General features: G+C 46.8%; 1 protein-coding gene across 4 annotated transcripts in view; it reads right to left on the bottom strand.

The window, feature by feature from the left end:
* Positions 1 to 25,902, bottom strand: part of LOC142834369 (BEN domain-containing protein 5) — a 1,100,005-nt gene that overhangs the window by 177,653 nt on the left and 896,450 nt on the right. For 2 of the 4 annotated variants that reach the window (XM_075946803.1, XM_075946805.1), the window contains 3 exons: positions 20,932 to 21,080; positions 15,569 to 15,782; positions 8,626 to 9,156 (listed from right to left, as the gene is read on the bottom strand). The exons of 1 other annotated variant lie outside the window; for it this stretch is intronic. In XM_075946803.1, coding sequence (XP_075802918.1) covers positions 8,999 to 9,156; positions 15,569 to 15,782; positions 20,932 to 21,080 — 521 coding nt within the window. In that variant the 3' untranslated portion in view covers positions 8,626 to 8,998. Of the gene's footprint in view, positions 1 to 8,625; positions 9,157 to 15,568; positions 15,783 to 20,931; positions 21,081 to 25,902 lie in introns of those variants that run through there. One more of the 4 variants, XM_075946806.1, reaches the window with a different exon arrangement.

Raw genomic sequence — 25,902 nt, 5'->3', positions numbered from 1 at the left:
GGCAGACAGGATTGTGTCAGTACGTGGTTCTCACAGGCTTGTTTCTAGGGAGGGCTCACCTTCATCCCACATGGTCAGTGAGAAGACCAGGGAAGCTGGAGGGGAACACATGGTACCCCACCTTACATAGCTTACAGTCCAGTGAGAAAGATGGATTGAAGATGGAACAGTGTGGGGAGAGGGGTGTTCAGTGCAGGTTGAGAAGCCCCCCAAACCCTCCAAGACCTCATGGCTGCCAAGAGGACACAAAGGACACAGATGAAAGGAATGGTTTCTGTCCACACAGACAGGCAGGTGTCTCGTCAGGAACTTCTGAGTTAAGGCATGGCTGGAGGAGGCAGTGTGAAGACACCCCATAGATAGAAACAGCTCTCTGTCGAGGCTACACATGTGGGGTGAGGCCACGTGCCTCCTGCTGAGTACCCGAGACACCACACTCCAACAGTGCCTGCCGGAGATCTTGCTTTGACTAGGCATTTCACGGGTATTCACCGAATCCTGCCAGCAGACCATCAGGTAAGCTAAGGTTGGGGATGTCCACAGCGGAGGAAAACGACGCCAGGAACCTGGCATCGCTCATGCCCAGCCCCAGAGCTAGAGTGAATGCCCCAGACAGCATGGTGTCTGATGAGAGGTGAGGGTCAGAGAAAGGAGTTGGGGGTCAGGCTCTCCTACACCCCCCCTGCCAGCCAGTCTCTTCCAGGAGCTTCCTAGTGTGTTTCTTCATTTGTGCTCCCAACAATGCTGCAGGAGGTGGACAGTATAAGGATTATATACTAGCCTTCCTTTTATTCAAAAGAAGCTCTGGGGGGGGGGTCCAAAACCTCTGACCTCTGCAGATACCAGCACTCATGTGGTCATATCCCACATAGACACAGCCACATACACACACACACACACACACACACACACACACACACACACACACACACACACTTACTTAAAATAATTTTAAAAGTTTTAAAAACAACTTTAGAAATTTTAAAATAAATCCAGTTCAAAGAAGATTTGTTAGTGCGTAGAACTACAGGGGTCTCTAGTGGAGGATAACATTAACTTTAAATTAGGATGAATAGCTTGGTAAGGATACAAAAGGTCACATTCATGCATCGTAAAGTTTGGAGGAAAGCTATATCATAAAGGAAATTTTCAAAGGCATTCTTCAGGTGCTCAAATATATACACTGACAGCTCACAAAAGGAAGAAACTGGGACAATTTATCTATGTCGAAAGCTAATTGGCCAAACTCTGAATATTCCAAATATGGGTGATGCTGTTGGGAAGTGGCCCATGCACGTCTGCCCTGCTTAAAATACAGCTGAGTCCTTTGGGAAGAAAGGCAATGACACACATGAAGATGCTCTTCTTTTAACCTAATGAGTTTACTCCATGCAACTTTTTCTACAAAGAATCAGCAGAAGGAAGACAATCATAAAAGATTGCCCAGGTAGCCTTTCCCACCAGCAATAAACTAGAGAACACAAACCGTACAATGAAGAGTTAAGAAAGCAACCTTGACCCAGTGCCAGGAAGTGGTATTACGATGGTAACTATGCAAACCAAGGTGCAGTATGGGTATACACTTGAGGGGGGGATGGGGGATGCTTGCACATGTCAGAGGAGCATGGGGGCAGAGGCATCATGAGGAACAAGGGGGACCGTGCACTTGGGCTTCACCCTTGAGGTCATGGCTTGGTTTTCTTTTGAGGTTTCAGCTCTCTTTGGGGTTTTCTTTTCTAACTTAAACAAAACTGGAGAAGAAGACCTCAACCAGCTGGAATGTTGGGCTGCAACCAACAAAGTGAAATGTGATGGGGATAAATGCAAAGTCCTGCGTTTCATTTAAGAAATCTATTTCAGAATTCCACATGACTGGGGGCAGGAGTGGGCCTGACGAGCTGTTACTACGGGAGGCAGAGTAAGGGAAGAAAGACTCCGCATTTACCGAGGCTGAGACTGGAGGGCTGGTACGACAGCAGGTTAGTACAGTTACCCTGCTGACAGCATAAGGGGCCCAGCAATAGGATGGGAGACTTGAAGGTAACTTACCCAGTTTCCTCCCAGAGTAAATACATATTGAAGTCATTATTGTATCCCCTGGGAGTTGCTCTGCCTTCACTCACATGAGCACCTATAGGGAAATGAATAGTGGCCCAAAATAGGCTGGAGGGTTGGGTGATGTTGGCCCCAAACACATTCTCAGTCTTACTTTACAGAACTGCCTAGTTCAGTCGGAGACAATTTTATCACTAAGGATGCTGATTCAAAGTCCAAAATCCATGGACCAGGTGCTTCCTAGAGCCCAGCATCCATCCCTGAGTCCTGTCTTTGGAACTTTGTCCTGAAAGAGCAGCTGTAGTGCTCAGAGTTCTACTAAAAAGGGTACAACGACAGTCAGGGCTATCCTCACAATATCCAACACAAGCCTGTGAGGTAGATATGCTCATTATCAGGAAGAGGGAACTTCAGCTGAGAAAATACTTCCATCAGATTGGCCTATAGGAAGATCCATGGGGCATTTTCTTGATTAATGATTGCTATGGGAGGGCCCAGCCCTGGACAGATGGTCCTGGCTTATTTAAAATATCAAGGTGAGCAAGCCATGGAGATCGAGCCAGCAAGCAGCATTCCTCCACGGTCTCTGCTTCAGATCCTGATTCCAGGTTCCTGCCTTGAGTCCCTGCCCTGGCTTTCTGCCATTATGAGCTGTAAGCTGTCAGCCAAAATAAACTCTTTTCTCCCCAGGTTGGTTTTGGTCAGTGTTTCAACACAGCAACAGAAACCAAAATGCAGTGGGAAGCTAACCAAGACAGGCTAAGATCATGTTCAAGGTCACACATGAGAAAGGCCAAGGGTCAGTGATAGAACACAGGACCACCAGAGAGACATTGTAGCTATGATTTGAGCTGAGGATTGGCTGGTGAAATACGAAAGAACAATGATGTCATATTAAACCATGCAAAGAGCCATTCTGATTGTTAAGGCGGGAGAGGGGTGGGGGCTTGGGTCAGTCATTGCTATGGTGGAGAGGACACCTAGGGAACATCTATAAGATCATCTTTGACCTTTAGGTTCTATGACTTTGTAAGGCTTCCTGGAAGATACTGGTCCATTCCTTCAAAACAAAAGATGAGATATGTCTGTTGCTGTGTCTGCTTGTGGATGTCAAAGCACATGTGTTATACCCACGGTAAGCAAGCTGGTCCACAAGAAAACAAGAAGACAGGAAACAGAAATGGTCATAGGTTTTGAAGAAGTTTTTCTTTTCTATAAAGAAAAAATAAAATTCTGGAATGATTTCAGTCTCGATAACAAATAAGAAAATACAATAACACACATTTTTCTTTGCCAACTAAGTTGGGAGAATAATTTCAAAAGTGGTTACACCCATTACAAGCATAAAGAATAATGCAACTGACATTCCTTTTGGCTGAGGAGAAACCACACTAAGAAAACCAAAGAAAGTGTAAAGGGAACATTAATACAAATATTTCCACCAAGTTTTATTTATAAATGATCTAAAATTCCAAGGAGCTATAAATGGGCCAGAAGGCAGGGGGTGGGAGTTGAGGTGGAGCCAGAAGTGTGGAACCTGCACACATGGCCTGCAACGCAGGTCCCAACAAATGGTGAATTTGTGTAAGATTCTCAGGGAGCCAAAAGCAGAGATGAAAGCTGAGATCTCGGCACAAGAGGGCAGCAGGGTAGAGACAGGAGAGGTACATTCTCAGGTAAAGAATGAACAAAGCAGAGGGCAGGCAAGGAGACAAATCTCAACACTAGCACTGATGGCCATTTGTCCACTCTGGCTGTAAAACTTCATTTACCGCCACAGGCTTCCTACGAGCCCAGGACGTGGACACTGCTTACTCCACGTTACAGTTGACGAAGCCAATGTTAAGAGGAAGTGCCTGACTTTGAGCGGGATAGTAAGCTGTAGAGCTGAGAGGTGAGCTTAGAGCCATCCACCACCTAACTCAGGTTCCCTGTACCGCTGGGATGGATGGGAACCCGCAGTTAAGGCCTTCGTGGTCTGGTGTATCGGCAGGTTAGCCTCACTGTAAGGACTTGAGCAACTGACCAGATAGATGGTTTACCCATCCGTAGCTTTATGTCTGTCCACTTTGTGGATGTTAGAGCTGATGGTTACGAATGCCAAGGAGCAACCTAGAAACAACTCTATTAAATGTGCAGGGACGCGTGCAAACCGGGTCCTGTGTGTAAAACACAGTTACCTCCTTGGACAAAAACCACACGACACGGCAGTGCCGTTTGCAGTGCTTTCCCTGCTTTCCCAAATAATCTGTTGAGAGTTGTTTTTATTTCTTTATAATTAAAAAATAATCATCACAATATAGAAACACATCCAAGACACGAACTGGGGCAGGAGGGAATCAGTCTTCCCCAGACAGTCCATGAGCCAGAAATAAAATGAGTCCAACCTTCCTCTCCCACCTGATGAAGGGATCTGGAGCCAGGGCTTCTGGGATGGACTCAGGTTCTGTCAATTCAGTATTGCCATCCTGCCCAACAAGACATGCTGGCCCACCATGAGAATCAAAGAAATCCAAGTGTAAAAGCTAGGGGGACCACTGGCATTTCGACAAAAAGCCCCCTTCTGTATCAGGCCCAACCAAACAGAATTCTGGGAGTGTGAAAAATCACTCTAAGCAAAGTTGCAGGGAAGAGCCCATTATTGAGGAAGAAACTAAGACTCAATTGCAGATATCTGCAGGGGACTTACGGGACTAGCAGAGGTTTCTGTTTACTGAGAGAACACTCTTAGTCTTTCATTGATGTGTATATCTAATGAGTTCTAATAAACCGGTGCTTTTCAAAAGTGATGTTTGTGTTAAAATACGCATTCCTACTTTGTTTCCACTTGAAAAAAATAAACTATTATGATGTAATTACCTCCAATATCTTCTAATGACTTGAATTAATGAGAATGATTACCATGGATTACTGAGGCTGGGCGAGTCCTACACACACATACTCTGATTCAAAACTACTGTTAGAGTCCACTATCTTTTTAGGAAAGATAGTATATTGATTTGTTTGTTGATTTATCTGTTTATTTCTTTATGAATTGAGAGAGGAAGGGAGAGAGAACCTTTGGGAGCTATTCTCTCCCTTGACCTTGCTTTGGTTTTGAGGCAGTGTCTCTCTTGTTTTCTGCTGTCATGATGCCCACCTTAAGCTAGATGACCCTCTCTTTCCCTAGGAGCTGCATCTGAATTTGGAACCAGTTCCACTGCTGCCAGCTCTGGCTCCTTAGGCAAGATATTACTCCTTTTCTGAGCCCACTTCACTCATGTCAAGTGTTTAAGGTATCAGACACGTTCCAGAGACTCAAAACTTTATTAGCCAGTCTAATTAGTGGCTGAAACTTCCTCAGCCTTTCTCTCTCTCTCTCTCTCTCTCTCTCTCTCTCTCTCTCTCTCTCTCTCTCTCTGGTTTTTCAAGACAGGGTTTCTCTGTAGCTTTGGAGCCTGTCCTGGAACTAGCTCTTGTAGACCAGGTTGGCCTCGAACTTACAGAGATCCACCTGCCTCTGCCTCCTGAGTGCTGGGATTAAAGGCGTGCACCACCCTCTCTCTCTCTCTCTCTCTCTCTCTCTCTCTCTCTCTCTCTCTCTCTCTCCCTCTCTCTCTCTCTCTCTCTCTCTCGCTCTCTCTCGCTCTCGCTCTGTGTGTGTGTGTGTGATTTCATTAGGTTCTTGCATATCACTATGGGCCACAATACTTGTCATATCCCAGTTAGGTTTCTGTTGACGTGTTAAATATTCTTACCAAAAGCAATTTGTGCAGGAAGGGGTTAACTTGACTTGTGAGTGGTCCATCACACAGGGGTGCTAAGGCAGGAACTCAAGGCAGAAGTCTGGATTGTTGCTTATTGGCTCACTCCCATAGTCCCGTTCAGCTCCACTTCTTACACAGCCCAGGACCACCCACCTAAAGATAGCTCAGCCCACAACAGGCTGGGTTCTTCCACAACAATCAGTAATCAAGAAAATGACCCACAGACACACAACAGGCTGATCTGTGAGAAGCAATTACTCAGTTGAGGGCCCTTCTTCCCAAGCACGGTTAGGCTTTGTCAAGTTGACAAAGGAAAAAAAAAAACTATGACAAAGATGAAAGATTCATTTTGGCTTCATGATTGCAGATGGGTTTTATTCATTGTGGCAGGGAAAGGCATGAGGGAGGGGCTTACATTGTGGCAGGAGTATGGGGCAGAAACTAGCTACATGGTGGATCAGGAAGTCCAGTGCCAATAGGATCTGGGGGCTGGATACTTGCTTAAAAGCCTTACCTCCAATGACCAAGCTTTGCCATTTAGGCCCCATCTCTAGAAGTTCCCAGAACCTTCCCCCAACAGCCCTATCAGCTGGAGACCAAGTGTTGCAAACAGTCTATGGGGAACAGTAGCTGGGAAGAGTGACTCACGGAGCTCTTTCCTGGGTAATATCTGCTTCCTCGGCACAATTCTGAATTAGGGGTCATTATTAGCAGTCAAGCAACAGGCCCATGGTAGCAAAACCAGGACTTGAACCCATGTCCCAGTCTTTGACAGTCCGGTTGCCTTCAACATGTGCATCATAAATAAGTCATTCACATGATAAGCGCTCTCATATCCACCAGGTATTTTTACTCTAGCTATTGCTGTCTCCCTCACTGAACTGGCACACACCCGGGAGGCTGCTGAGTCGGTTGGTCTAGTCTTTGAGGCACACACACAGCCTCTGGGTGCCTGTATTTTCTTTACATTTTGGGAAAAAAAGGTATGAGGTCAACCTTAACATAAGCTTTATCTTCTCAGGCATTTCGAATCACTTAGGCCCTAGCTGCCTGATAGTATAAAAGTGAACAGATCTCCTTTTCTTCTTTCTTTTCTTTTTTCTTTCTTTATTTTGAGACAGGATCTCCTGTAGTCCTAGCTGGCCTCATACCCTCCTGCTCACTGTGCTAGCTAGGGTTCTGTCAACTTGACACAAGCTGAAGTCACCTGGAAAGAGACCTTCTCAATGGAGATTGGGCTGTAGGCAAGCTGTGGGGTGTTTTCTTGATTGATCATTAATGTAGGAGGGCCCAGCCCTCTGTGGCGGAAGCCAGCCCTGGGCAGATGGTCCTGGACTGTATAAGAAAACAGGGTGAGCAAGGCATGCGCGGGGGGGGGGGGGGGAGGTGGTGGTAAGCAACCAGCATTCTTAGGCGGTCTCTGCTTCAGTTCGTGCCTCTAGATGAGTTCCTGCCTTCATGACGGGCTGTGATCAAGACTAGAAGCTGAAATAAACCCTTCCTCTTCAGGTCACTTCCTGGTCATGGTGTTTGATCACAGCAACACAACAACCTGAGACACACTGTAGCTAAAGCTGGCCTTGAACTCCTGACCTTCCGGCCTTACCTCCCAAGTACTAGGGTGACAGGTGTGGGCCGCCAGGCCCATCTGAAAAGGGAACACATCTTAGCAAGAACTTGCTGGACACCGACCACAAACTTTCCCCACCTCATGAAAGCTAACCATGCTCAACACGTAGGCAAATCCTGCCGTATAACCGGTTACTATTATTCTCCCCCGTTGCCTGATGTCCTCATTCTACTGCTAAGGACTCTGAAAAGTGAAGCCTTTGTGTGAAGACCACACTGCTACTTTACAGAGAGCTGGGGGAAATACTCCAGAAGAGAATTCTTGTCGAAATATCCTATGGTGAGCACCCACTGGTCAACAAAGGATCATTAAATTTATTATTATATTACAAAGGATTACTGGCTTTACTGAAATATGGGGTCTCAGAGTGATACCCACTCTACCTATTTAACGCAGTAACCTTGAGCTTTTGTTTATAGATCATTAAAGGTTAAAGAGTTACGACAACTACAGATCAAAGCTTTCCACCAATGTCCAAAAGTCCAAAATCAAAAAATGAAGGTAACAACAATTGCTGACATTTATTGAACACTTTATACATTTTATCTCTAATCCTTAGAGCGACTCTGTGAGGCAGGTTTTCTTTTTTACGGAACAGAAAATGGAGGTACAAGGAGGTTATGTTAATGCCAGCGCAAGCAGGAGAGCCAGGCTTAGAACCTAGAGGCATTTGTCCAAAGCCCTTGCCCTTTCCAAAATGCCACACTTACTTTATTGGCATTGCATAAAGAAAAGCGCAAGTCCACAAGGAAGATAGAAAGTGCTTTGCCAAAAGCACATGCCAGGCACCATAAAGATCCAGCAACCAAATAAAGAAGCAGATGAACGATTATGTAAACCTGAAAGATCGTTTGAGATAAAAGAGAGAATAAACAAACAGCTAGCCACTGATGTATCTCATTTTCTGGCAACCCTGTACACCACAGCTAACATTATTAGGCTCTCAGTACCCATTTCTTTACAAAAGTAGGCTCAAATAATCGGGGAAGCTTATTTTTTCAGATGCTAGTTGCAGATCATCTGGGAAAAGCTAAGTGGTCCAAGACTCATCCTTTGAAGTCAGAGAGGGTGAGATGCTTTGGAGACCCTTAGAGCCATCACAGGACCCATGACCCTTGCGGGATCTTGCTCCTGAGAGGGCTTTGCAGGCCACATGCAGCACACAGGTTTAATATTATATAAAAAAGAGAACAATTGTCTACATCAAGAATTAATGGAGTTTTATTATAGAACAAAATAGAGGAGCAGAGATAGATGTGCTCCAATGGTAAAAATAACAGTTCATACTGTGGTCCCAACAGGTTCTCTGATGCCTCACAGCCCGTGAGTGCTTCCCCATCCCTCAACAACACTGGTTGGGGTGTGAGGCTCTGCTGAGTCTCAGCAAATCCATCTGCCTTCTTCGAAGTAGGAAGTCCAAGTCCAGATAAGACAGTGACCTCAGCGCCCTGAAGGCCCCCTGTCAAGACATGGCCACGCCTGGTGGGGTCTATTTGGATGGCATTGTCGCCCGTAATGCACACAGCACACAAGAAAAATGCCAAGGCTTTATGAAAAAATCCAAAGTTTATTGCAAATTGTATTTTGCTTCCCTTCGTTCTTCATTTTTACAAGATTTGTTGATATCCATGATTTTCTCACAGATGTACTTGTTGACTTTGGAGAGTCTCTGTGCAATTTCAGTTTCGTCCACTGTTTCTTGTGCTATTCTGTCATACAAACACTCTAGACAGAGGGAAGAGACAGGAAGGTCAAGGGTTAATGACGAATTGGAGAACAAGTCTTTCCAGGAGAAGAAAGAGGACATGCCTCCTGACACACTTTCAAATACTGGTTCACATTATCTTACATGGTTATATATCTAAAGTCCTGCCATAAATAGAGATACACGCTATTAAGTGTGTACTTTAAAAATAAAGGTAAGACCCAGGTGTGGTGGTTCACACCATTAATCCCAGCAGTTTGGAGGCAGAGACAGGTAGATCTCTGTGAGTTGGAGGTCAGCCCTGGACTACATATTGAGTTCATACATAGTGTGACCCTGTCTAAAATTATCAATGATGATAAGCCAGATTAATACATCCCTTTAAAACCTGATGCTGAGCTTCTCGCTCTCCCCATCTTCATCAAAGGTAACTACTCTCTTAATGTTATCATGTGGATATCTGTCCCTAAACATTTTTTCCTGTCTTCAGCCTCTTAATAAATGTGTCCATCTCTTTATTGTTCTGCCTTGCTGATTTGATTCAGTGGAACACACAATATTACAGAGTGCAGCGGCAGGTCACCCAGCAAAGTCACCACCTTCGCTGCTGAGACATGCTCTGCTATGACTTTTAACTGTGCATTTGATTGTCCACAAACAACCTTGCCCACAGCCGAGGGTATTTATCCAAGAAACTCTCTAAGTGCCAGCCTAAGCTTGGCAATGCCAAATAACCATTCGAGAGTATGCCTACTCAGCTTCACTAGGTGATGCTCGGTAAATTGTTTTCCAAAACATGCTGAAGGCCACTCCCAAGTGGTACTGCATGCAAGTCAGTCCGGTCGCCCTATAATGTCACTAGCACTCGACACTGTCACCCCACTAAGATTGTGTGTGTGAAGGGGTGACTGCTGCTGAGGCCTGGGACAGCTGCTCTCTGAGGGGTCTTACTATTTGCCATGGTGAAGCAGAGCCAGCCTGGACAAGGCCTGACTAGAGCCTGGTTTTCTACCAGTCTCCAAGCCTGGAGATTTGGTATAAATGATTGCCCTAGAATTCGCACATCATTAACAAGGACAACAAACTCCAGAGCAGCTTTTAGAATGATGCCAGGAAGCATGTGGGATAAACATTTGGAAGCCCCTTTCAAGCATTAATGAATCCTATATCCATATGGGATGGTTACAATCATTTTATGTCTATGCGACTGTTCATTTCCCAGGTCCTCGCACAGGTGATAAAGGACATACGTATATGATGAGTGACTGACTGAATGCTTTTCCAGGGAAGAGTGAAAACATCTAAAAACTCTGCATTTAACATGTAGGGAGATAACTCAGTTGGGAAAGTTTTTGCCTTGAAAGCAGGAAGACATGACTTCCATACCCAGAACTCATACAAAAATATCCAGACATGGTGGTGCATGCTTCTAATCCCAACACTTAGGAGGTGGAGACAAGTGGATTCCTGGGGCTCATTGGTTAGACATCCCAGAATAATTGGTGAGTTATAGGCTAGTGAAGAGACCCTGTCTCAAAAAAAAAAATAGGGTGGATGGCACCAGAGAAACAAGACTTGACTTCTCGCCTCTAGGTGTACACACACACACACACACACACATGCAACCACCCAAATATATTCCAGACCCAAGTGTGGGTAGGGTGTATAATCATGGGAGAAACCGCACATTCTTTGATTTTGAGTTTCCTCACTTAGAAAACAGAATGAGAACACAACCATAAGGAACGGTGATGGATGACCACAGTGTGGCCTTTCTGGAGTCGTACACAGAGGTGATTCAGGGCATTATCTTGTAAGCCCAACTTGTTCTAAGCCAGCCATTCACATGGGAGGAGCCTGGGAACTAGAGTAAAGGACCATTTAGGTCAGAATCTATGGCTGTCTTTCCAAGTATGGGTAGGGACTACCTGTTCTTGCCATCCATGCTGTGGGTGTGTGTACCACAAACGTGTTTACTCTGGCTCACCTGCTCCTTTCCACTGAGAAGAGCTTTACTCAGAGGTGCCTTAACTGGCCTCCCCTGCCTCCTTACCACCCCTGACTGCCCAGCTCATCAAACTTCACTCGTCTGTAAGGACTGAGATAAGAAGATGGGCAACCAGGTCTTCTGCTCTGTCTACTTATCACCCCTTCCCTTTCCAGAGCACCCCACAAAGCAAGTGTCCTCACCGTCTCCTCCCAGAAGATCCCTGCTCTGGTTTTCACCTTCTTAAACCCCGCTCATTCCTTTCTGCTTGGAACTACCCAGCTGAGTGAGGAGACTGAGGTCTACCTAGCAAGCTGCTCCCACGCCTATAGAGTTTCCTCTGGAAGTGCAGATTGCAATCTGATAAAAATCCAATCATCCCCCACTTCCCTAAATGAGGGCCATGCTATCTGTCAAGCAACCTTGCTTTGACCTAATGTAATCAGGGAGAAGTCTGTGGCTCTCATCCCAGACACCTCTGAGAGGAACCTGGGATAAGTGTTGCTATCCAGTGGTGTACCACACTAGGTAATCTAGGGAGCTTTGTCTCTCCAGGGCTCTCCGAGACAGCAAAGGCAGGAGAGAGAAGCGTAAGACAGGATGGTAGGGGTGATGGCCTCCAGAGAAGAAATGGAAAGAGAAGGGCACACATTGAAGAATGTGTTCAGGAGGCCCCTACAGAATTCCAATCATTTTCATTTCCTGGGGTAGCAGCTCTGAATGGCCCCTCAGGTTGATTAAAAGGCTTTTGTTCGACTCTAGCTATTAATCACCTGCAGATGCTGGGACCGTGTCCCTCTGCGAGGGAGCATTTGAGATTATTGCTTAATTAACAAGGTTTATAACAGCGCTAATGTGTCCTATTAAAAAAGTTATAAAAATTAACCAGAACGCAATGCTGCGGCTCATTTAGAAAGCTCGGATACTCCGCAAAAGGTCATTCGACCTTAATAAGGTTTAACTGTCATTTCGGAGCTTGTCATCAGAGCAAGAGCCAGCTCTGTCCTCCAGCTTTGGTCTCTCTACAGCAGGGTCAGCATTCTCCCGTCGTTCTGCTATCTGCTAGGAAATGATTTTAACATCAAAGAGATGAGAAAATCCTCCCAGCGCTGTGAGCATGAAGGCTTCTGCCACTTTTATGCACCCAACACGACAAAGTATGCTCACAACACACACATACACAAACAGTCCCGGTCCTTCCAGACAGCTTGCCCAGGAGGAACCAGCTGAAGGCACGCTGGAATCGTTCAGATAATTAGGCGAAAAATGGTGACTGTGTGGTGGGACGGCACACCGACCTGCCGGGCTGTAGTGAGGAAGGAAAACATGACCCTCGTATTTCAGCATGACAAGAGACTCATGCAGACGCCTGAAGCCTGAAAGCCCAGTCTGGGCTTGGCTCACTCTGTTAGAGCCGAGGGTCCTAGGAAGCCACCAAAAAAAAAGAACTGAGCCAGATACTGGGTGCTCTGAGACACATGGTGGACACACCCAGCCGCACTAAGAGGTCTCGAGGAGTCTCTTGGGGGGTAAGAGCCCAGGCAAATCTGCTGTGAGCAGCAGTAGCTGGTACACCAGCACAGGTAGAGGGGCCGTGACTATTCTAGGCATGAGGAATAACACTTGCAGGTTCCGAGGCGATAGCAAATGAGGCTTGTTCAGTTCATTCTGCTAATAACTAAAATCTACAGGCAGAACTATAGCCAGCGGCCAGGCTGTGAACGTGCCTGTATGTTATGCTAAGTTTACCCTCTAATCATGGGGACTTTGCACTGGCTGGGGTGGATGGTAGTGAGAGGTCAGATCTGTTTTCCGAGAGGTCACCCCGGTTATATAACAAGGGGAGGGGTCTGGAGGCTTCGGGGTGGAGCCAGGGAGCACAAGGCTAGGCCTGAATTATGAAAGTAGTGGGTCTAGACAAACAGGGAGGGTTTGCGAGGTATTTAGAAACAGGAAGGATGGAGAGGCAGGAAGGGGGATGGGGACGCACCTGTCTGGCTATGCTATTCATTAAGAGGGAACACAGTAGGGCTGGCTGAAGGCTGCATAGGAAAGGTCAATATTCTTAAATGCTTACTGCATGTAAGCCCTGAATAAGATGCCCATGAAGCTGAGCTTCTAATGGAGGCAAGGGAGAAAGATAAGTTTCAAACAGGCAAGTAATGCTGTGCAGAACCTGTAACAGGCAGTGTAACAGAAAGTGGAGGCAGGAGGATAACTAGGAGCTTGTGGTCAGCCTGGTCTACAGAGTAACCTGTCTCAAAAAAACAAAAACAAAAAAAGCACATGGGTTTTCAGCCAAGGGAACAAAAGTGGGAAATAATTAGCAAACGGCTAAAGATTTATATTATCTAAAGAGAGACAAGAACAAGGGAGGAAGTAAAAAGTCCTATCTAGTGTGGGGCAGGGTCGGTTCCACCAAGGTCTGGGGGCTTCATGTGTTCAACCTTGTTTAGTGCTGGAACTACACTAGGCAATGAACACGGGGAAGTCAGCGACAGTCTCTTGTAAGGTAGGCAGACTCTGGGCAGTTAGCTTCATACCCACACACGACAGCTATCTGAGGGTACGGTTGGCACTGACGGGCGAAGCAGAGCGGCCTTCCTGAGAAGGCCTTTCTCAGGGTGACCTCTGGAATAAAGCTGCACCGTTTCAGACAGCAGCTGACTACAGGGTCCCTCTTATTATCTAAAAATAAGTGGCTGCCTTCTTCAATTAATCATGGGCTAGCCAGGAGGGGAGACACCTGTGTTACCAGAGTGAGAACATGTGGGTTTGAATCCAGACCCAGACACCCTCTAGCTGTGACCTCGGCTGAGCTGTGTCATCCCTCAGTGTCCCGCCACCTTGACCTCTACAACATATGACATAACCGGCCATTCTCTACTGCCCATTTTCCAACCTTGGTCTGGGACAGTGCTGGCTCTCCTTGATCTCTCCAAGTGCCACCCCTCCAAATGACAGTCTCTCAAGCTGCCTACGATGCGTTTCACTTCTTTGTAAGACTTGCTATTACCTGCCTGCCTGACCCCACTCTCGGCTGTAAAGCCGCTTCTCCCTTTGAACCACTTCACCCGAGTGTGCTGGTCTCCGTGGCGCAGTTTATTCTGGCTGACCCACCGTTCCTCCAACTGTCACAGGCTGCCTTTTCCAGGGTGACTCTCAGCTGGAATGCCATCTGTTCCAGCCGGCCTCCTCCCCAACAGAGCTGATGCAGCCCTTTGTCTCATCACATCTTGTACGAAACTCAGAGGACCTATGATGCAGTCGCCTGGCTGCATCGTAGATACATTACTCTTTTGGGCCCAGAATGTGGTCAACTACAGGACCTGCTCAGACAAGACATTCCCCTAACTGGGTCTCACTTTCTTCATCAAAATGTGGCAGACCCCGGTCATTTAGAGAACAGTAACTAGGAACAGACACCAAAGCCATCTGTGAACTCCTGAATTTCTTCCTGCTATTACAACCTGAGAAAAAGTACCTGCTACCCGGGGGCCCAATTTCCTTATCTGTGCAAAGCCTAAAACAGCAGCCAACAGTAGGGTTGTTGATAGGATAGTGAGTTACTATATATAAAACTGCTTATGACAGATGTTTTAATATAATGGGACACAACAAATCCTCAGAATAATTAACACTTCCTATATTCACTCTGCTCCTTATACTACACTTCTTACTTCGTACTGACTGTACAGTGCAGTACTATTGTTCTTTTATTTGATTTCCCCACGAGGCTGACCTCCTTGTCGGTGCACACTGTGTCCTGTCTTTTGTGTTTGCACCCCAGGAGACGGTTAGAAAAGAGTAAGAAGTTAGGGAATGGATGGGGGAGAAAGAAGAGAGTGAGAAGGCAAGAAAAGGGAGGAAGGAAAGAGGGAGCATGGAGAATAACCATACCTTTGGGAGACAAAAGACTCCCTGATTCTTTGCCTGCCTTCCAGGCACCAGGAAGGGAGCTGTACCAACTGCTGCTCATCTCATTGACTGCTCTAGACATGGTTCAAATAAAAAGATTCCCCAGCCTAGACCCTGACTGCTCTCTAGACACACCCCTTTCCCATCTGCACCCCCTGTTCAAGATGCTTCTGCCTCCAGAAGTCCCCCTCCACACCCACCGCATCTCTGTCTGATGAGCACTGAGGACCTATTCAGCAGCCTTCTCGCTGGGATCCCTCCCTCCTGACAATTTCCAGCACAACCACTGTCCCCCCTGCCTGCCATGCCACACCCTTGAGTTGTATTTGTGTCCATATTCATTTGTCCTGTCCAGAGTGAGATCTCTGGTGAGAGCTATCATGTCTGCCCCTATGCCCCTGTGTCCCCATTGGGGCCCAGCATATGGGGGTTCCAGCCATCATTCACCGGATTGAAACCTGCATACTATATTTCTAACAAAGTAAAGGACAGGACGTCCAGCACGGCGCTTCCACTGGGTGTGCTACCTCTGACGATGCTTAGCTTGTGAGGAGAGAGGGGCGGCTTCGGGATTGCATCCTTCTTTTTTTTTGTGGCGACTCCTGTGACACTTCTGTTTTTCAGAACATCTGTTCCCCAGATCATGACTGCCAAGTTCTTCGTGTACTTAGAATCTCCTTGGGTGACTTGTAGCTGGTGCCATTTCTCCTCGTCAACCCAAATCCCACTTCCCAGATGAACCTGAAAGAGATCACACCACACCTGTTTAGTCCGACAGGAAGGCAGCTGGAGGCTGCTGCTGTCCTTTAAATCACCGCTTCTCCACTACAAGGGCTTCATGCCACAGATGCGGCAACAGCATCACTTACGGAATTCTTGCAATGCATCAGGCCTTATTCCAAAGCTCTGACTTCACGCTCTTAAACAGAAGGTGCAATGATACAGTTGCCACTTCGGATGGGAAAATCAAGTTCAGTGATGTGAAGTGACTTCAGATGTCACTCAATTCGTGAGTGGCAGATCTGGGATTCTAAGCTGCACTTGTGGTATTACGTGGGTGCTCTGAGCCTGACCCATGCTCAGGACAGTGTGTGCTCACGTGTGTTATACTCTAGAAGGATCAGTCTTCTACCTGCACATTCTGAGGCACACCTCCTGCTAACACAGTGGAGGCTGCATGCAGAACTCACCAGCTATAGCAGTCACTGGTGCCCAGGCCTCATCTCCAGGATGCTGAATTATGTGGTCTGGGTGTGGTCTAGACATCAGGATGGTTTAGCTCCCTAGATAATTCCAATTTAGAGCTGAATTATAAATCCCTGCCAGCTGGCAGGGGCAGAGCAGCTGCCTGGCTCTGCAGCCAGCAGGAGCGTAGCTGTGAGAGTCCTTCTCCAGCTCAAACTGCAGCTCCCGTATCTACGAAGTGGGAGACTTGGATTTCATCTCAAAGTTCATCTCTCTGGCTGAGAACACCTAGGGTTTTAAGCAATTAAATGCAACCGCAATGTATCCGGTTTGAGTTTGGTAGCACACACACCAGAATACAATCTTGTGCTCCCTGGAAGAGAAGGAGCCAGAGCCAGAGGGATAGTGATAGCCAAGAAATCACTGTACCCCTCTGCTTCCAGCAATGAGCTGCAGCTTTAAAACCTGTCCTCACTTGTGGCCCTTAGCAACTCACAAACCCATACTAATGTTTGTCATTAAAAAAAAAGTTTTGACCTGGATATAGCCATTTAGGCTGCATTTCTGCTGAGCATGTGGAGGACAGAAACAGCCTCTGTGGGATGGAGGGGAGGGACCTCCTAATCAGTTGACTTTTCCAAGGGGTGAGAAGGCTCTGCTAAAGGCCCTTGTTTTCATAATGACCTGACCAAGACATGGACAGGAGACATCTCAGCGAGGTCCTGACCTGGGATGGCGCACACATGCATGCACACACACATACACAAATTGATGGCTGAATGTAAGAACAATTGTTCAAGAAATGATTCAAGATTCTTCTACTCAAACTTGGCTTGGGAAGAAAGGTGGACACAGAGATAGACAGCCTGGACAGCCAGTAATACTTCCTTTATCCATTACTAAGGTTTTCTAACCATCAAAATAAACGACCTGGCAGCTCACTCTCGTTGCTAAGTGAACGCTCTGAAGGCCACATCTAGCTTCACCTCCTTTGGCTCAAAAGATCACTCAGCCCGCCGTGTGAGGGCAGATAACGGGATCCACCTGGCCTCTCTGCCAGCACTTCAGCACTGCTAATCAGTTTGTTCTGCTCAGACAGATAAGCAGCCCTGGGGCGAGATGTGCTGCCCGGGGGCTGGCTTAGCAACCAGAGCCCAAGGCCAAATGTGGCTTTTTCCCTGTTCGCGTCTGAACTGCAGCTGGACAGTCTGTGCCAGGTAAGCAGCTATGCTGACTGCAAGGTCCCTGATGGAGCTGTGTCCCTCCCTTGATGACACTGAGGCCAACACACAAGCTGCCCGAGATGGGAGGGAGACAAGGGACTTTGCTCTAGACTAGATTCTGAAAGAGAAACCCAGAGAGACAGGCAGCAAGGCTCCTGAATCAGTCTGTTGACTACTGGGATTGTAAGTCTACACTACAACACCTGTTACTCTGGAAGAGAGATGAAGTCATGTGAGCCAATGTTCCAGAAGGAAAAGGAGCCACATTATTGAGTACCTATAATGAACCCAGCTTCCTTAATCCTCCTAAGAATCTTTAGAGTTAGAAGCTGCCAGAAATTGCTGTTCTCATTTCACACATGTGAACACAAACTCGGGGCAGGGGGAACCCCAGACACCCAATCGGCTAATGTAAAAATGAAGATTCAGTCCCAAATCTGCGCTGCCTGATTCAGGCCCTCCTGTCCTTAGTGTCAAGGTGAGGCTAAGATGATTGGAAAGTGTACACCTCACATGGCAAGCCCTGCTTATTATTGGTTTCCCTTTGAGTCTTCTGTACCTGCAAGCCACATCTAGCGCCAGGTCCCAGTCCAGTATACCTCAGGTGGATGGAAATTGGAAAAAAAAAAGCCAGGCTGGACTGGCTTTCTTGTCAGTGGCTACTCCATTCAGCTCACCTTGTCATTACCGCTATCCACTTCCCTAAAACACTGCTTTCCTCTTCAACTAGATGGCCTCAGCCATCTTCTATTCTGTGTTTTTATGTCAGCCCCTCGGAATTTGGCATAGCTCCCTATTTGTTATCAGATCTGACCTCCTCAGCCTGGCTCCATCCCATCACCAACCCAGTAAGTCCATTCTTCTATAAAGTCTCTAGATACATCCACTTCCTTCTTCCAGTGCTAGAACAGGAGGGGGATGGGCTCTGCGCTGCCAGCCCTGGGTGCAGACACTCACTCTTCCATATGGCAGGTGATTAACACTGGCCAGGGCTAGTCACCATACTTCTCTGAGCCTCAGTTTTCTCAACCACAAGGATCATCCTCGATCTCACAGAGGGATAAACAAGTACTAAGAGGGACGAACTACATGTAAGAAGAACATACAGCAAGTGGCTGCTACATCCTGCCCCTTCTTTCCTCACTGGCATCTTTGTTCTCGCATTGTTCTGGCCGGAAAAGGAAGCAATACCCTTAGGATGACAGATTCCTGTCATTTTGAGCTACTCAGCTTTGCATACCCACTCCACAACCCAGGAGGTGTTATTTAACTGCCACAGGGTTAGGTTACACCCCTTGGGAGGCACCAGCTCACCCAAAGCCAGCCAACTCAGTCCTTCTGGTCAAGGCACATTCCAGCGGGGAGAGGTCGAGGCTCCCCACTTCTGCCTCCTGCAGAGTGATCAAGACCAACCTAAACTCAAAGCAATACTAAACATACGAGCATATTTAATACATCTTCATGGCTTTGGCTTCATTTCTGATGAGTAGCTCTTCCTTAGAGAACAGAATGTTTTCTGGCATCCACCTGAGTACAATGCCAGTGCCATAGCTTAGAAAGAAACAGGCCCTTGGCCCCAGGAAGACCCATCACAGGTCCAGGCTGAGCAACTGAGACAGGGCTGCTGAGGTCAGCACACTCACGGCTATCTAGAGCAATGCGCAGTTCCCAGAGGCACAGAGAGACAGACTGCCAAGAACACTGGCCTAGGAGCCAGGAGATCTGGCTTTCAGTTGCCGCCTGCCCCTAACCTGTCATACAGCTCAGATCAGACCCTGCTCAGGTGCATTTTCAGGATCTGTTACTTAATGTTTAAGTATAGTGTTTTTTTTTTTCAGTTTTATGATTCAATGAGGTTTTTTTTTTTTTTAATAAAAACGTATTAGGTAAGCAATAGACCTATTGGAATCAGAAAGTGATCTATGTGGCAAACCCCATTCATTCAAGTAAACTATGGTAATATTTGATCAAAATGTTAGTTTTCCTTGTCAAGGAAGGTTATTAGAAAGTCTGCTTCTTTTCCTCCCTCTTCCTAGAGTCCTCTGCCTGACTACAAATCAGTCTCAAGGAAAAGCTGGGTGAAGTTCAGAGCAGTGGCTGGCGAAAAGCAGAAGAGGCATTTTCAAGAGGCGTTTAATGTGTGTGTTAAAAATTAAATGAGGGTTCTGAGACCTGTTTTCTTGGGAAAGAATGTTACTTTTGCAGCAGGGCTCAGAAGCTGCCTGGCAGCCTTCAAAGCAAGAGGGAAATAGATTTTCTTGGAAGTTTCTTAAGAAAAATTCTTCAATCACAACACAAAGTGATCATGACTAAAAAGAAATCAAGAGACCCAGAATGGTTCTCCCATTCTGTCTTCAATTTGGGAGGTTTACCAACTTAGATACACACTTTCAGTCCAAAATGGCCCATGGAAAGCATCGCTATGGTGTGCTTTTTACAGATACAGACAAGGAGGCCCAGCAAGGCTAAGGACCTGCCTGAAATCACACAGGAAGTACAGAGTCGAGCTATGCTGTGAGTTAAGGCTCAGCCTCCCAACCTTTCCCCTACAAAGCTTACTCTAAAAGCTTCTTGAGTGAAGCAAAGACAAGGCTATGCCCTGGTCCATCAAGTCCTGTCCCTGCAGAGGAGTAAGTGCTCAGAGAAAGACAGAGGGCATGGCAGAACATCCAAGAGAGCCCTGAAGAGAAGCACACTTCTTTTCCTCAGCTTGACCACATTTTCTTTGGTTCAGGCCAAACAGTTGTCAAACAACCTTTTCCTTTCACTGGGGAACGATATCAGATAAACAGAGATCACTCAAAGCTTGAGGTAAGATAAATGGGCTGACGCATATGACTCCCGGGGGCCAAGGAGAGGTGAGTCTGAAATGTATGTGGTAGTGGCAGAGGGTGAACGGGGTTTACCAGGGCCTTGACAAAGGGCCCTGACATTCTGCTCCTTACCACGGGGGCTTATGTGCTCTTTCATGATTGATTTCCAGGAGTCATGAGAGAAAATATGAGGAGCTAGGCGTAGCCCTAGAGTTGTGGGCCAGTGAGTGGGGGACAAGGAGTACAGGTCATTTGCCTTGTACCCCCAGCAGGGAGCTGGAGGATGAGGACATCTACTCTGTAAATGTTGGGTGAATATACACCGAGTTGCTATCTATAAGCGGGTCATTCACTCTGAGTTCACCGTGTATACTCTGGACACCTGGTTTCAAAGGAAGGTAGGAAGAATTTCATTGAACTATTAAAGGAATTCTTTTTTTCTAAAAAAAAATCTTCCTCATTAATAAGCTGTTCTAAAATGTGAGGTTAGTTTCACAGTTATTTTGACACCATAGCTTTTTAAAGAGGAAGAAGGGGAAGTCCCAGCAAACCTATGCTACCAAGTCATAAATCCCACAGTCACCGGGGCTAGGCTGGGAGGCCGTACTCGCCACCTTTCCTCTGACTAGCAAGCACCCGGGGGAATGGAGATTGGGCTGAAGACACTACCTTGCCATTGTCTAGGATATACTTGTCCATGACAGGCGCAGGAGCGGGGTAATAGGACGACGTATTTGCTTCCTCACTGAAAGCGCTCCGTAACTCCGGCTCGGGCTCGAGACATTCTGACTTTACTTTTTCCAAGTCAATGGCGGGACCTAGGCAGTTAAGAAAAGAGATCTGTCTAGAACTCCAAGGAAAATCAAAGGCAAATATTCTTAACTATGCATCTATCAGCACATAGTGGCACTGGAATAATAAAAAAAAAAAAGCTAGCTCGGTTTTGCTACACTTAAACCCGGACTCCAGAGCACTAGAGGCATGAATGTCATCAGGTGGAATCAGAGGGCAAGAATTAACTCGACTTTAGTAATTAGGGACGATTGGGGGGACACCTTCTAGGGTGTCTATCTATGTAGAATGGCAGGAGACCCAACTTCCCCACAGGAGGGAGGGTCTGTTAAGACTGCTGGAGAAGGAATGACAGTAACTAGAATATGCAAATTATGGGCTTGCCAACAAACTCATCTCTGGAGCCTGTGATGGAGAGGCCATGTGAAGGAAGGAAAATGAGGAACGCTATGGGAAGAAATGGAAAGAGCTCCTACTGGGGACCTAGCATCTGAGCAAGGGCATTCCAACCAAGAAATTAAAATTCAACACAGAGTAAACTCCTGATTGCTTGATAGAGTGATCGCTCATAATTTTATTTTAGTGCAATCAACACAAATTATGTGAGATTTTAAACAGTGAAAGGAAGCAGGGGAAATGGTTGCTGTTGGGGGGGGGGCTCTTTTTTCTTTACTAGTTTTTTAAATGACAAATGACAGCTCTTTTTTTTTTTCCTTTTAAATCACCCATTGTGTCTTGATTACCAAAGAACAGAGAAAATGGGTAAATACAGCCAAACGACTCAATTAACTTGCCTGGGAGAACAACTTCAAAAGCCTATATATAGTTTCAGATCCTGGCCTTGACTAAAATCATGGAACTGTATGTTGCTATGTGTTTAACTTAAGAAAGTGGAGAATTCAGGGTGCAGCTTCTTGTCCTGGCCACATGCACGACTGGATTCCAAGCTCTTATTCCCTAACGCCTTATGTAATGGTCTGGCTGCAACTCTGGGCTCAGCTGACATATTCTAGATTTTGGCCGGTGGAGGGAATGTCCCTCTGAGTTTGCTAACAGAAGTCCTTATGACGGGTCTTCCCAGAATCCAGCACCAACCGCGAGCGACAGACTCTCTGCAGTCTCTGTATGTAAGCGTTAGCTTTCCACAAAGCTGACCACAGTACGGACAGAGAGCAGAAGGGCGCAGATAAAAGAACACACGGCATGTTGGTACAGACTGAGCCCCATAGCTCGCTCTGCATCTTTAATTTCCTAACTGAGAATGAGCTGCAGATGAAGCAGCTGTGGAGTGAAGGACAGATAGCATCTTTATCTTTTGGACAGCATCTCCTAAGTGTGCTTTCTAAAGTCAGGCCCGGCTCTTATTTTTCCCCTTATGCCCCAAACTTGGTAGTTGTTCTCCAAATGTTTGCTAAGAAAAAAAAAGGATCATAACAAAGAATGAAGCTACCGTCCCCAAGCACATGCCGACGTTTCTCTACTACAGGTGTGAATTTTCAAGATATGAATAAGTAAAACAGTTGCTCTTTCCTCAGATCTAGAAAATGTGATTACTCTACTTTCCCTAGGGACAGGTTGAGGTATTTCCCATCTCGTTCTGTTCTGCTGTCAGGGACAGAGAAGAGACAGAAGCTGAGGCCATTGCAGCCACCGGCTCTCAGGCCATCTTTGCAAAGTCCTCAGAACCTCCTTTTATTTTCAAGAGAGAAGGCCCTAATCCCAGCACTCATGTTTGGGAGGATCAGACAATCAAAGTCAGCCTCATCTGGATAGCAAGTTGCAGACCAGCCTGGGCCACATGAGACCTTGTCTCAAACAAGGAGAATTCAGGGGCTCAGTGGCTGCCAACGATAACTTCCACACGACCATGACACTGTTCCTCCTTGCTTACCACCACCTCACACTTCCTATAACCACTCCCCACCCCACGGACCATGAAGACGGAGGACAACCAGTCGCTCTCTGTCTAGAATTTGGATGGACTCCTCTGACTCCTCTGCTCAGTTTTGTGTATTGTATTGTCCAGGGTCTCTGGACTGTCAAATACGCATTGAAGGCTCCTTTCTATCTGCCCAGTACCCAGTCAGGTGGCTTCCTCCAGATGCCGTGCTCCTAGGTGGTAGTCTCTATGTCATAACTTGTCAGCTGTGTGTGTCGCCAACTACCCCATCCTTTTGCGGTGTTACACTGTGAAGCTTTCAAGAGCAGATTTACGCACAGTGCAGCTGTAGAGCCGCAGTAGTACCCGGCACAGGGCGGGCTCTCAGCAAACTCACTATGACATGAGGGCAGAGAGGCTGGAAGGAAAGGTCTTTGATGGGCATGCTGTGAAGTAGGGGCTTGGAGGAAGAATTGTGGGTAGGAAGGAATGCCCGTAACCTTATGTACAGTCCAAGAAGCAGAAATCAGAACTAGATACACCAGAAGCAGCTACTCCGAATGGCCGGTTCTGGAGGCTATGGTTCTGACAAAGGACTCTACACCCATTTAGGCAGAGACTAGAGAACAGGAGATGAGGGTCACTTCTCCGGCTCAACGTTGCATTAGTCACTCTCCTGAGACTCCTTTCTAGTCCACGTGGCCTCCCTAGCCGTCCACACAGATACCTCCTCTTTGGTCTCAGAGGCTGTGCTTGTGTTGTTCCTTTTGTACAATTGTCCAAACTGCAAGGGTGACTCATTCAAGGCCTGACTCAAGTGCCACTTCTCCCCTAAGACCACCAGACCCTTCCAATAGAGGCGGCTCTCCCCTCCTGGCTCGGTATTAAACACTGGGTTCACATGGATTGTATAGGAGGGCTGAGACTTGGCTCCAGGAGAAAGGCTCTTTTGTGCCCTCCCTGACACCATCCCCACTCCATAGTGGCATCTGACGCCTCAACTAAGCTGGGCAGCTGAGCAGAGGCAGGGGCTGGCCAGTCCTTTTATGTCAGAAACCAGGACGGCCTGGGCAGATTCTCATCACAAGAGATAATATACACATCTCTGACCTAGCCTCACATGAATGAAAGAACGACTTGACTAGATTGAAACCTAAACTGAGTTAAACACACAACACACACACACACACACACACACACACACACACACTCCAGGATGAGCGGGAGAACCTCAGTGTCTGGCACAAAGTGGGTACTTAGTAAACTAACCCCACTGTCCACTCCCACACATCCACTGTGTGCTTACTTTTGACTACTAAACCATGGACTCAGTGAGTCGGGTCCCTGCGGGTCTGGTTTTGCCCCTAGTACTCAGAACAAGACCCTGTACAGAGGAACCATTTCTACCCCCTTTCTCACACTCATCTCTTCAGGGACTAGCAGAGCTCCGTCAACATCGAGGCCACTGTACTGCTCTCAAGAAACAGCATTTCTTACCACCCTAGTCGGGACCGTTCAACACTGGTGGCAGTTCTCTGCCACGGCCTCCTTTCTCTGGCACACTGTTATATACAGAAAGTCAAACTCAGGGCTGCAGCCTCAGCAAGTGGGGCATCTAGGAAAGCCAGTCAAAGGCACATCTTGGTAAAGGTTGGCTCCAAGATGAATGATCCTAAGAAAGTCACGTCATGTCTGAACCTCCACTTTCCTGCTTACAGACAGGTGGCCAAGGGACACCATGCAGGCTGATGAAAACTCCTGCCTGAGGAGCTGAGGAGCGAGGCAGGCACAGGACAGAGGCTCAGAAAATGGCAGACGAGTGGGGAGAACGAATCAGTCAGTAAAACACGTTCAGTATTACAGAAACAGGAAAGGAAAGGACAAAATCCAACAACCACCACCAACAAAAGCCCCACGTTGTTTCCTTGGAGAGCAGAGGGAGGGCTCTAGAGCTTTTAATTTAAGATGTGGTGTGTGTGGGGTGGGGGGGAGACGTGTGGCGGGGGGAGGGCTGCTTCATTGCAAATTTTAGTCGGCTCCACTCCCGATGTTGGCAATTTACATCTCATTACAACAAATGCTTCAGATTGCTGTTTTGCTTTTTAAAATTTCTAAGGCATTGTTCTGCCTCAAACACATGTGACCAAATTAGCCACAATAATAAGCACTGCGCTGGGAGACAACACTCCATTCTGGCGCAGATATTTTAGGTAACAAAGGAACTTTTTTCATTTTCTGGGAAGAGCAGGAATAAAAAGAAAGGCCTTTTGATCCACTGGCATTCTGGTAGTGACACACACTTGAGGTTTATTTTGGGGAAAATACACCTTCCATGGAGAAAAGCCTTTTAGCCAACTAAAAAAAGCTTTTTACAAGGGCACAAAAGGTAGTGCCTGTCACCTCCTTCAGTCATTCATGAACTCTGTCACCACACAGCTCTGACACACAACCCAGACGAACCCACTCACCATACAACTGACACACAACACACAGGAACCCACTCACCACACAACTGACACGCAACACACACGAACCTACTCACCACACAGATTCTGACACACAACACACAGGAACCCACTCACCACACAACTGACACGCAACACACACGAACCCACTCACCACACAGACTCTGACACACAACACACACGAACCCACTCACCACACAGACTCTGACACACAACACACACGAACCCACTCACCACACAAGCTCCATAAGAGACACTGAGGATTCCGGAACAAACAGGAAACATTTCAGCTTTGGATAAGTTTGTAGTTCATCATATGAAACGCTGTCATATACAGACGTGATGGTGCACAGTGCAGTCATCATGTGAGACACTGGTCTGTCATATACAGACGTGATGGTGCACAGTGGAGTCATCATGTGAGACACTGGTCTGTCATATACAGACGTGATGGTGCACAGTGGAGTCATCATGTGAGACACTGGTCTGTCATATACAGACGTG

The sequence above is a fragment of the Microtus pennsylvanicus genome, chromosome 13 (genome assembly GCF_037038515.1).
Source record: "Microtus pennsylvanicus isolate mMicPen1 chromosome 13, mMicPen1.hap1, whole genome shotgun sequence".
NCBI lineage: Eukaryota > Metazoa > Chordata > Mammalia > Rodentia > Cricetidae > Microtus > Microtus pennsylvanicus.
The sequence above is the reverse complement of the archived record's forward strand: the minus strand, read 5'-3'. Positions and strand labels throughout refer to the sequence as shown.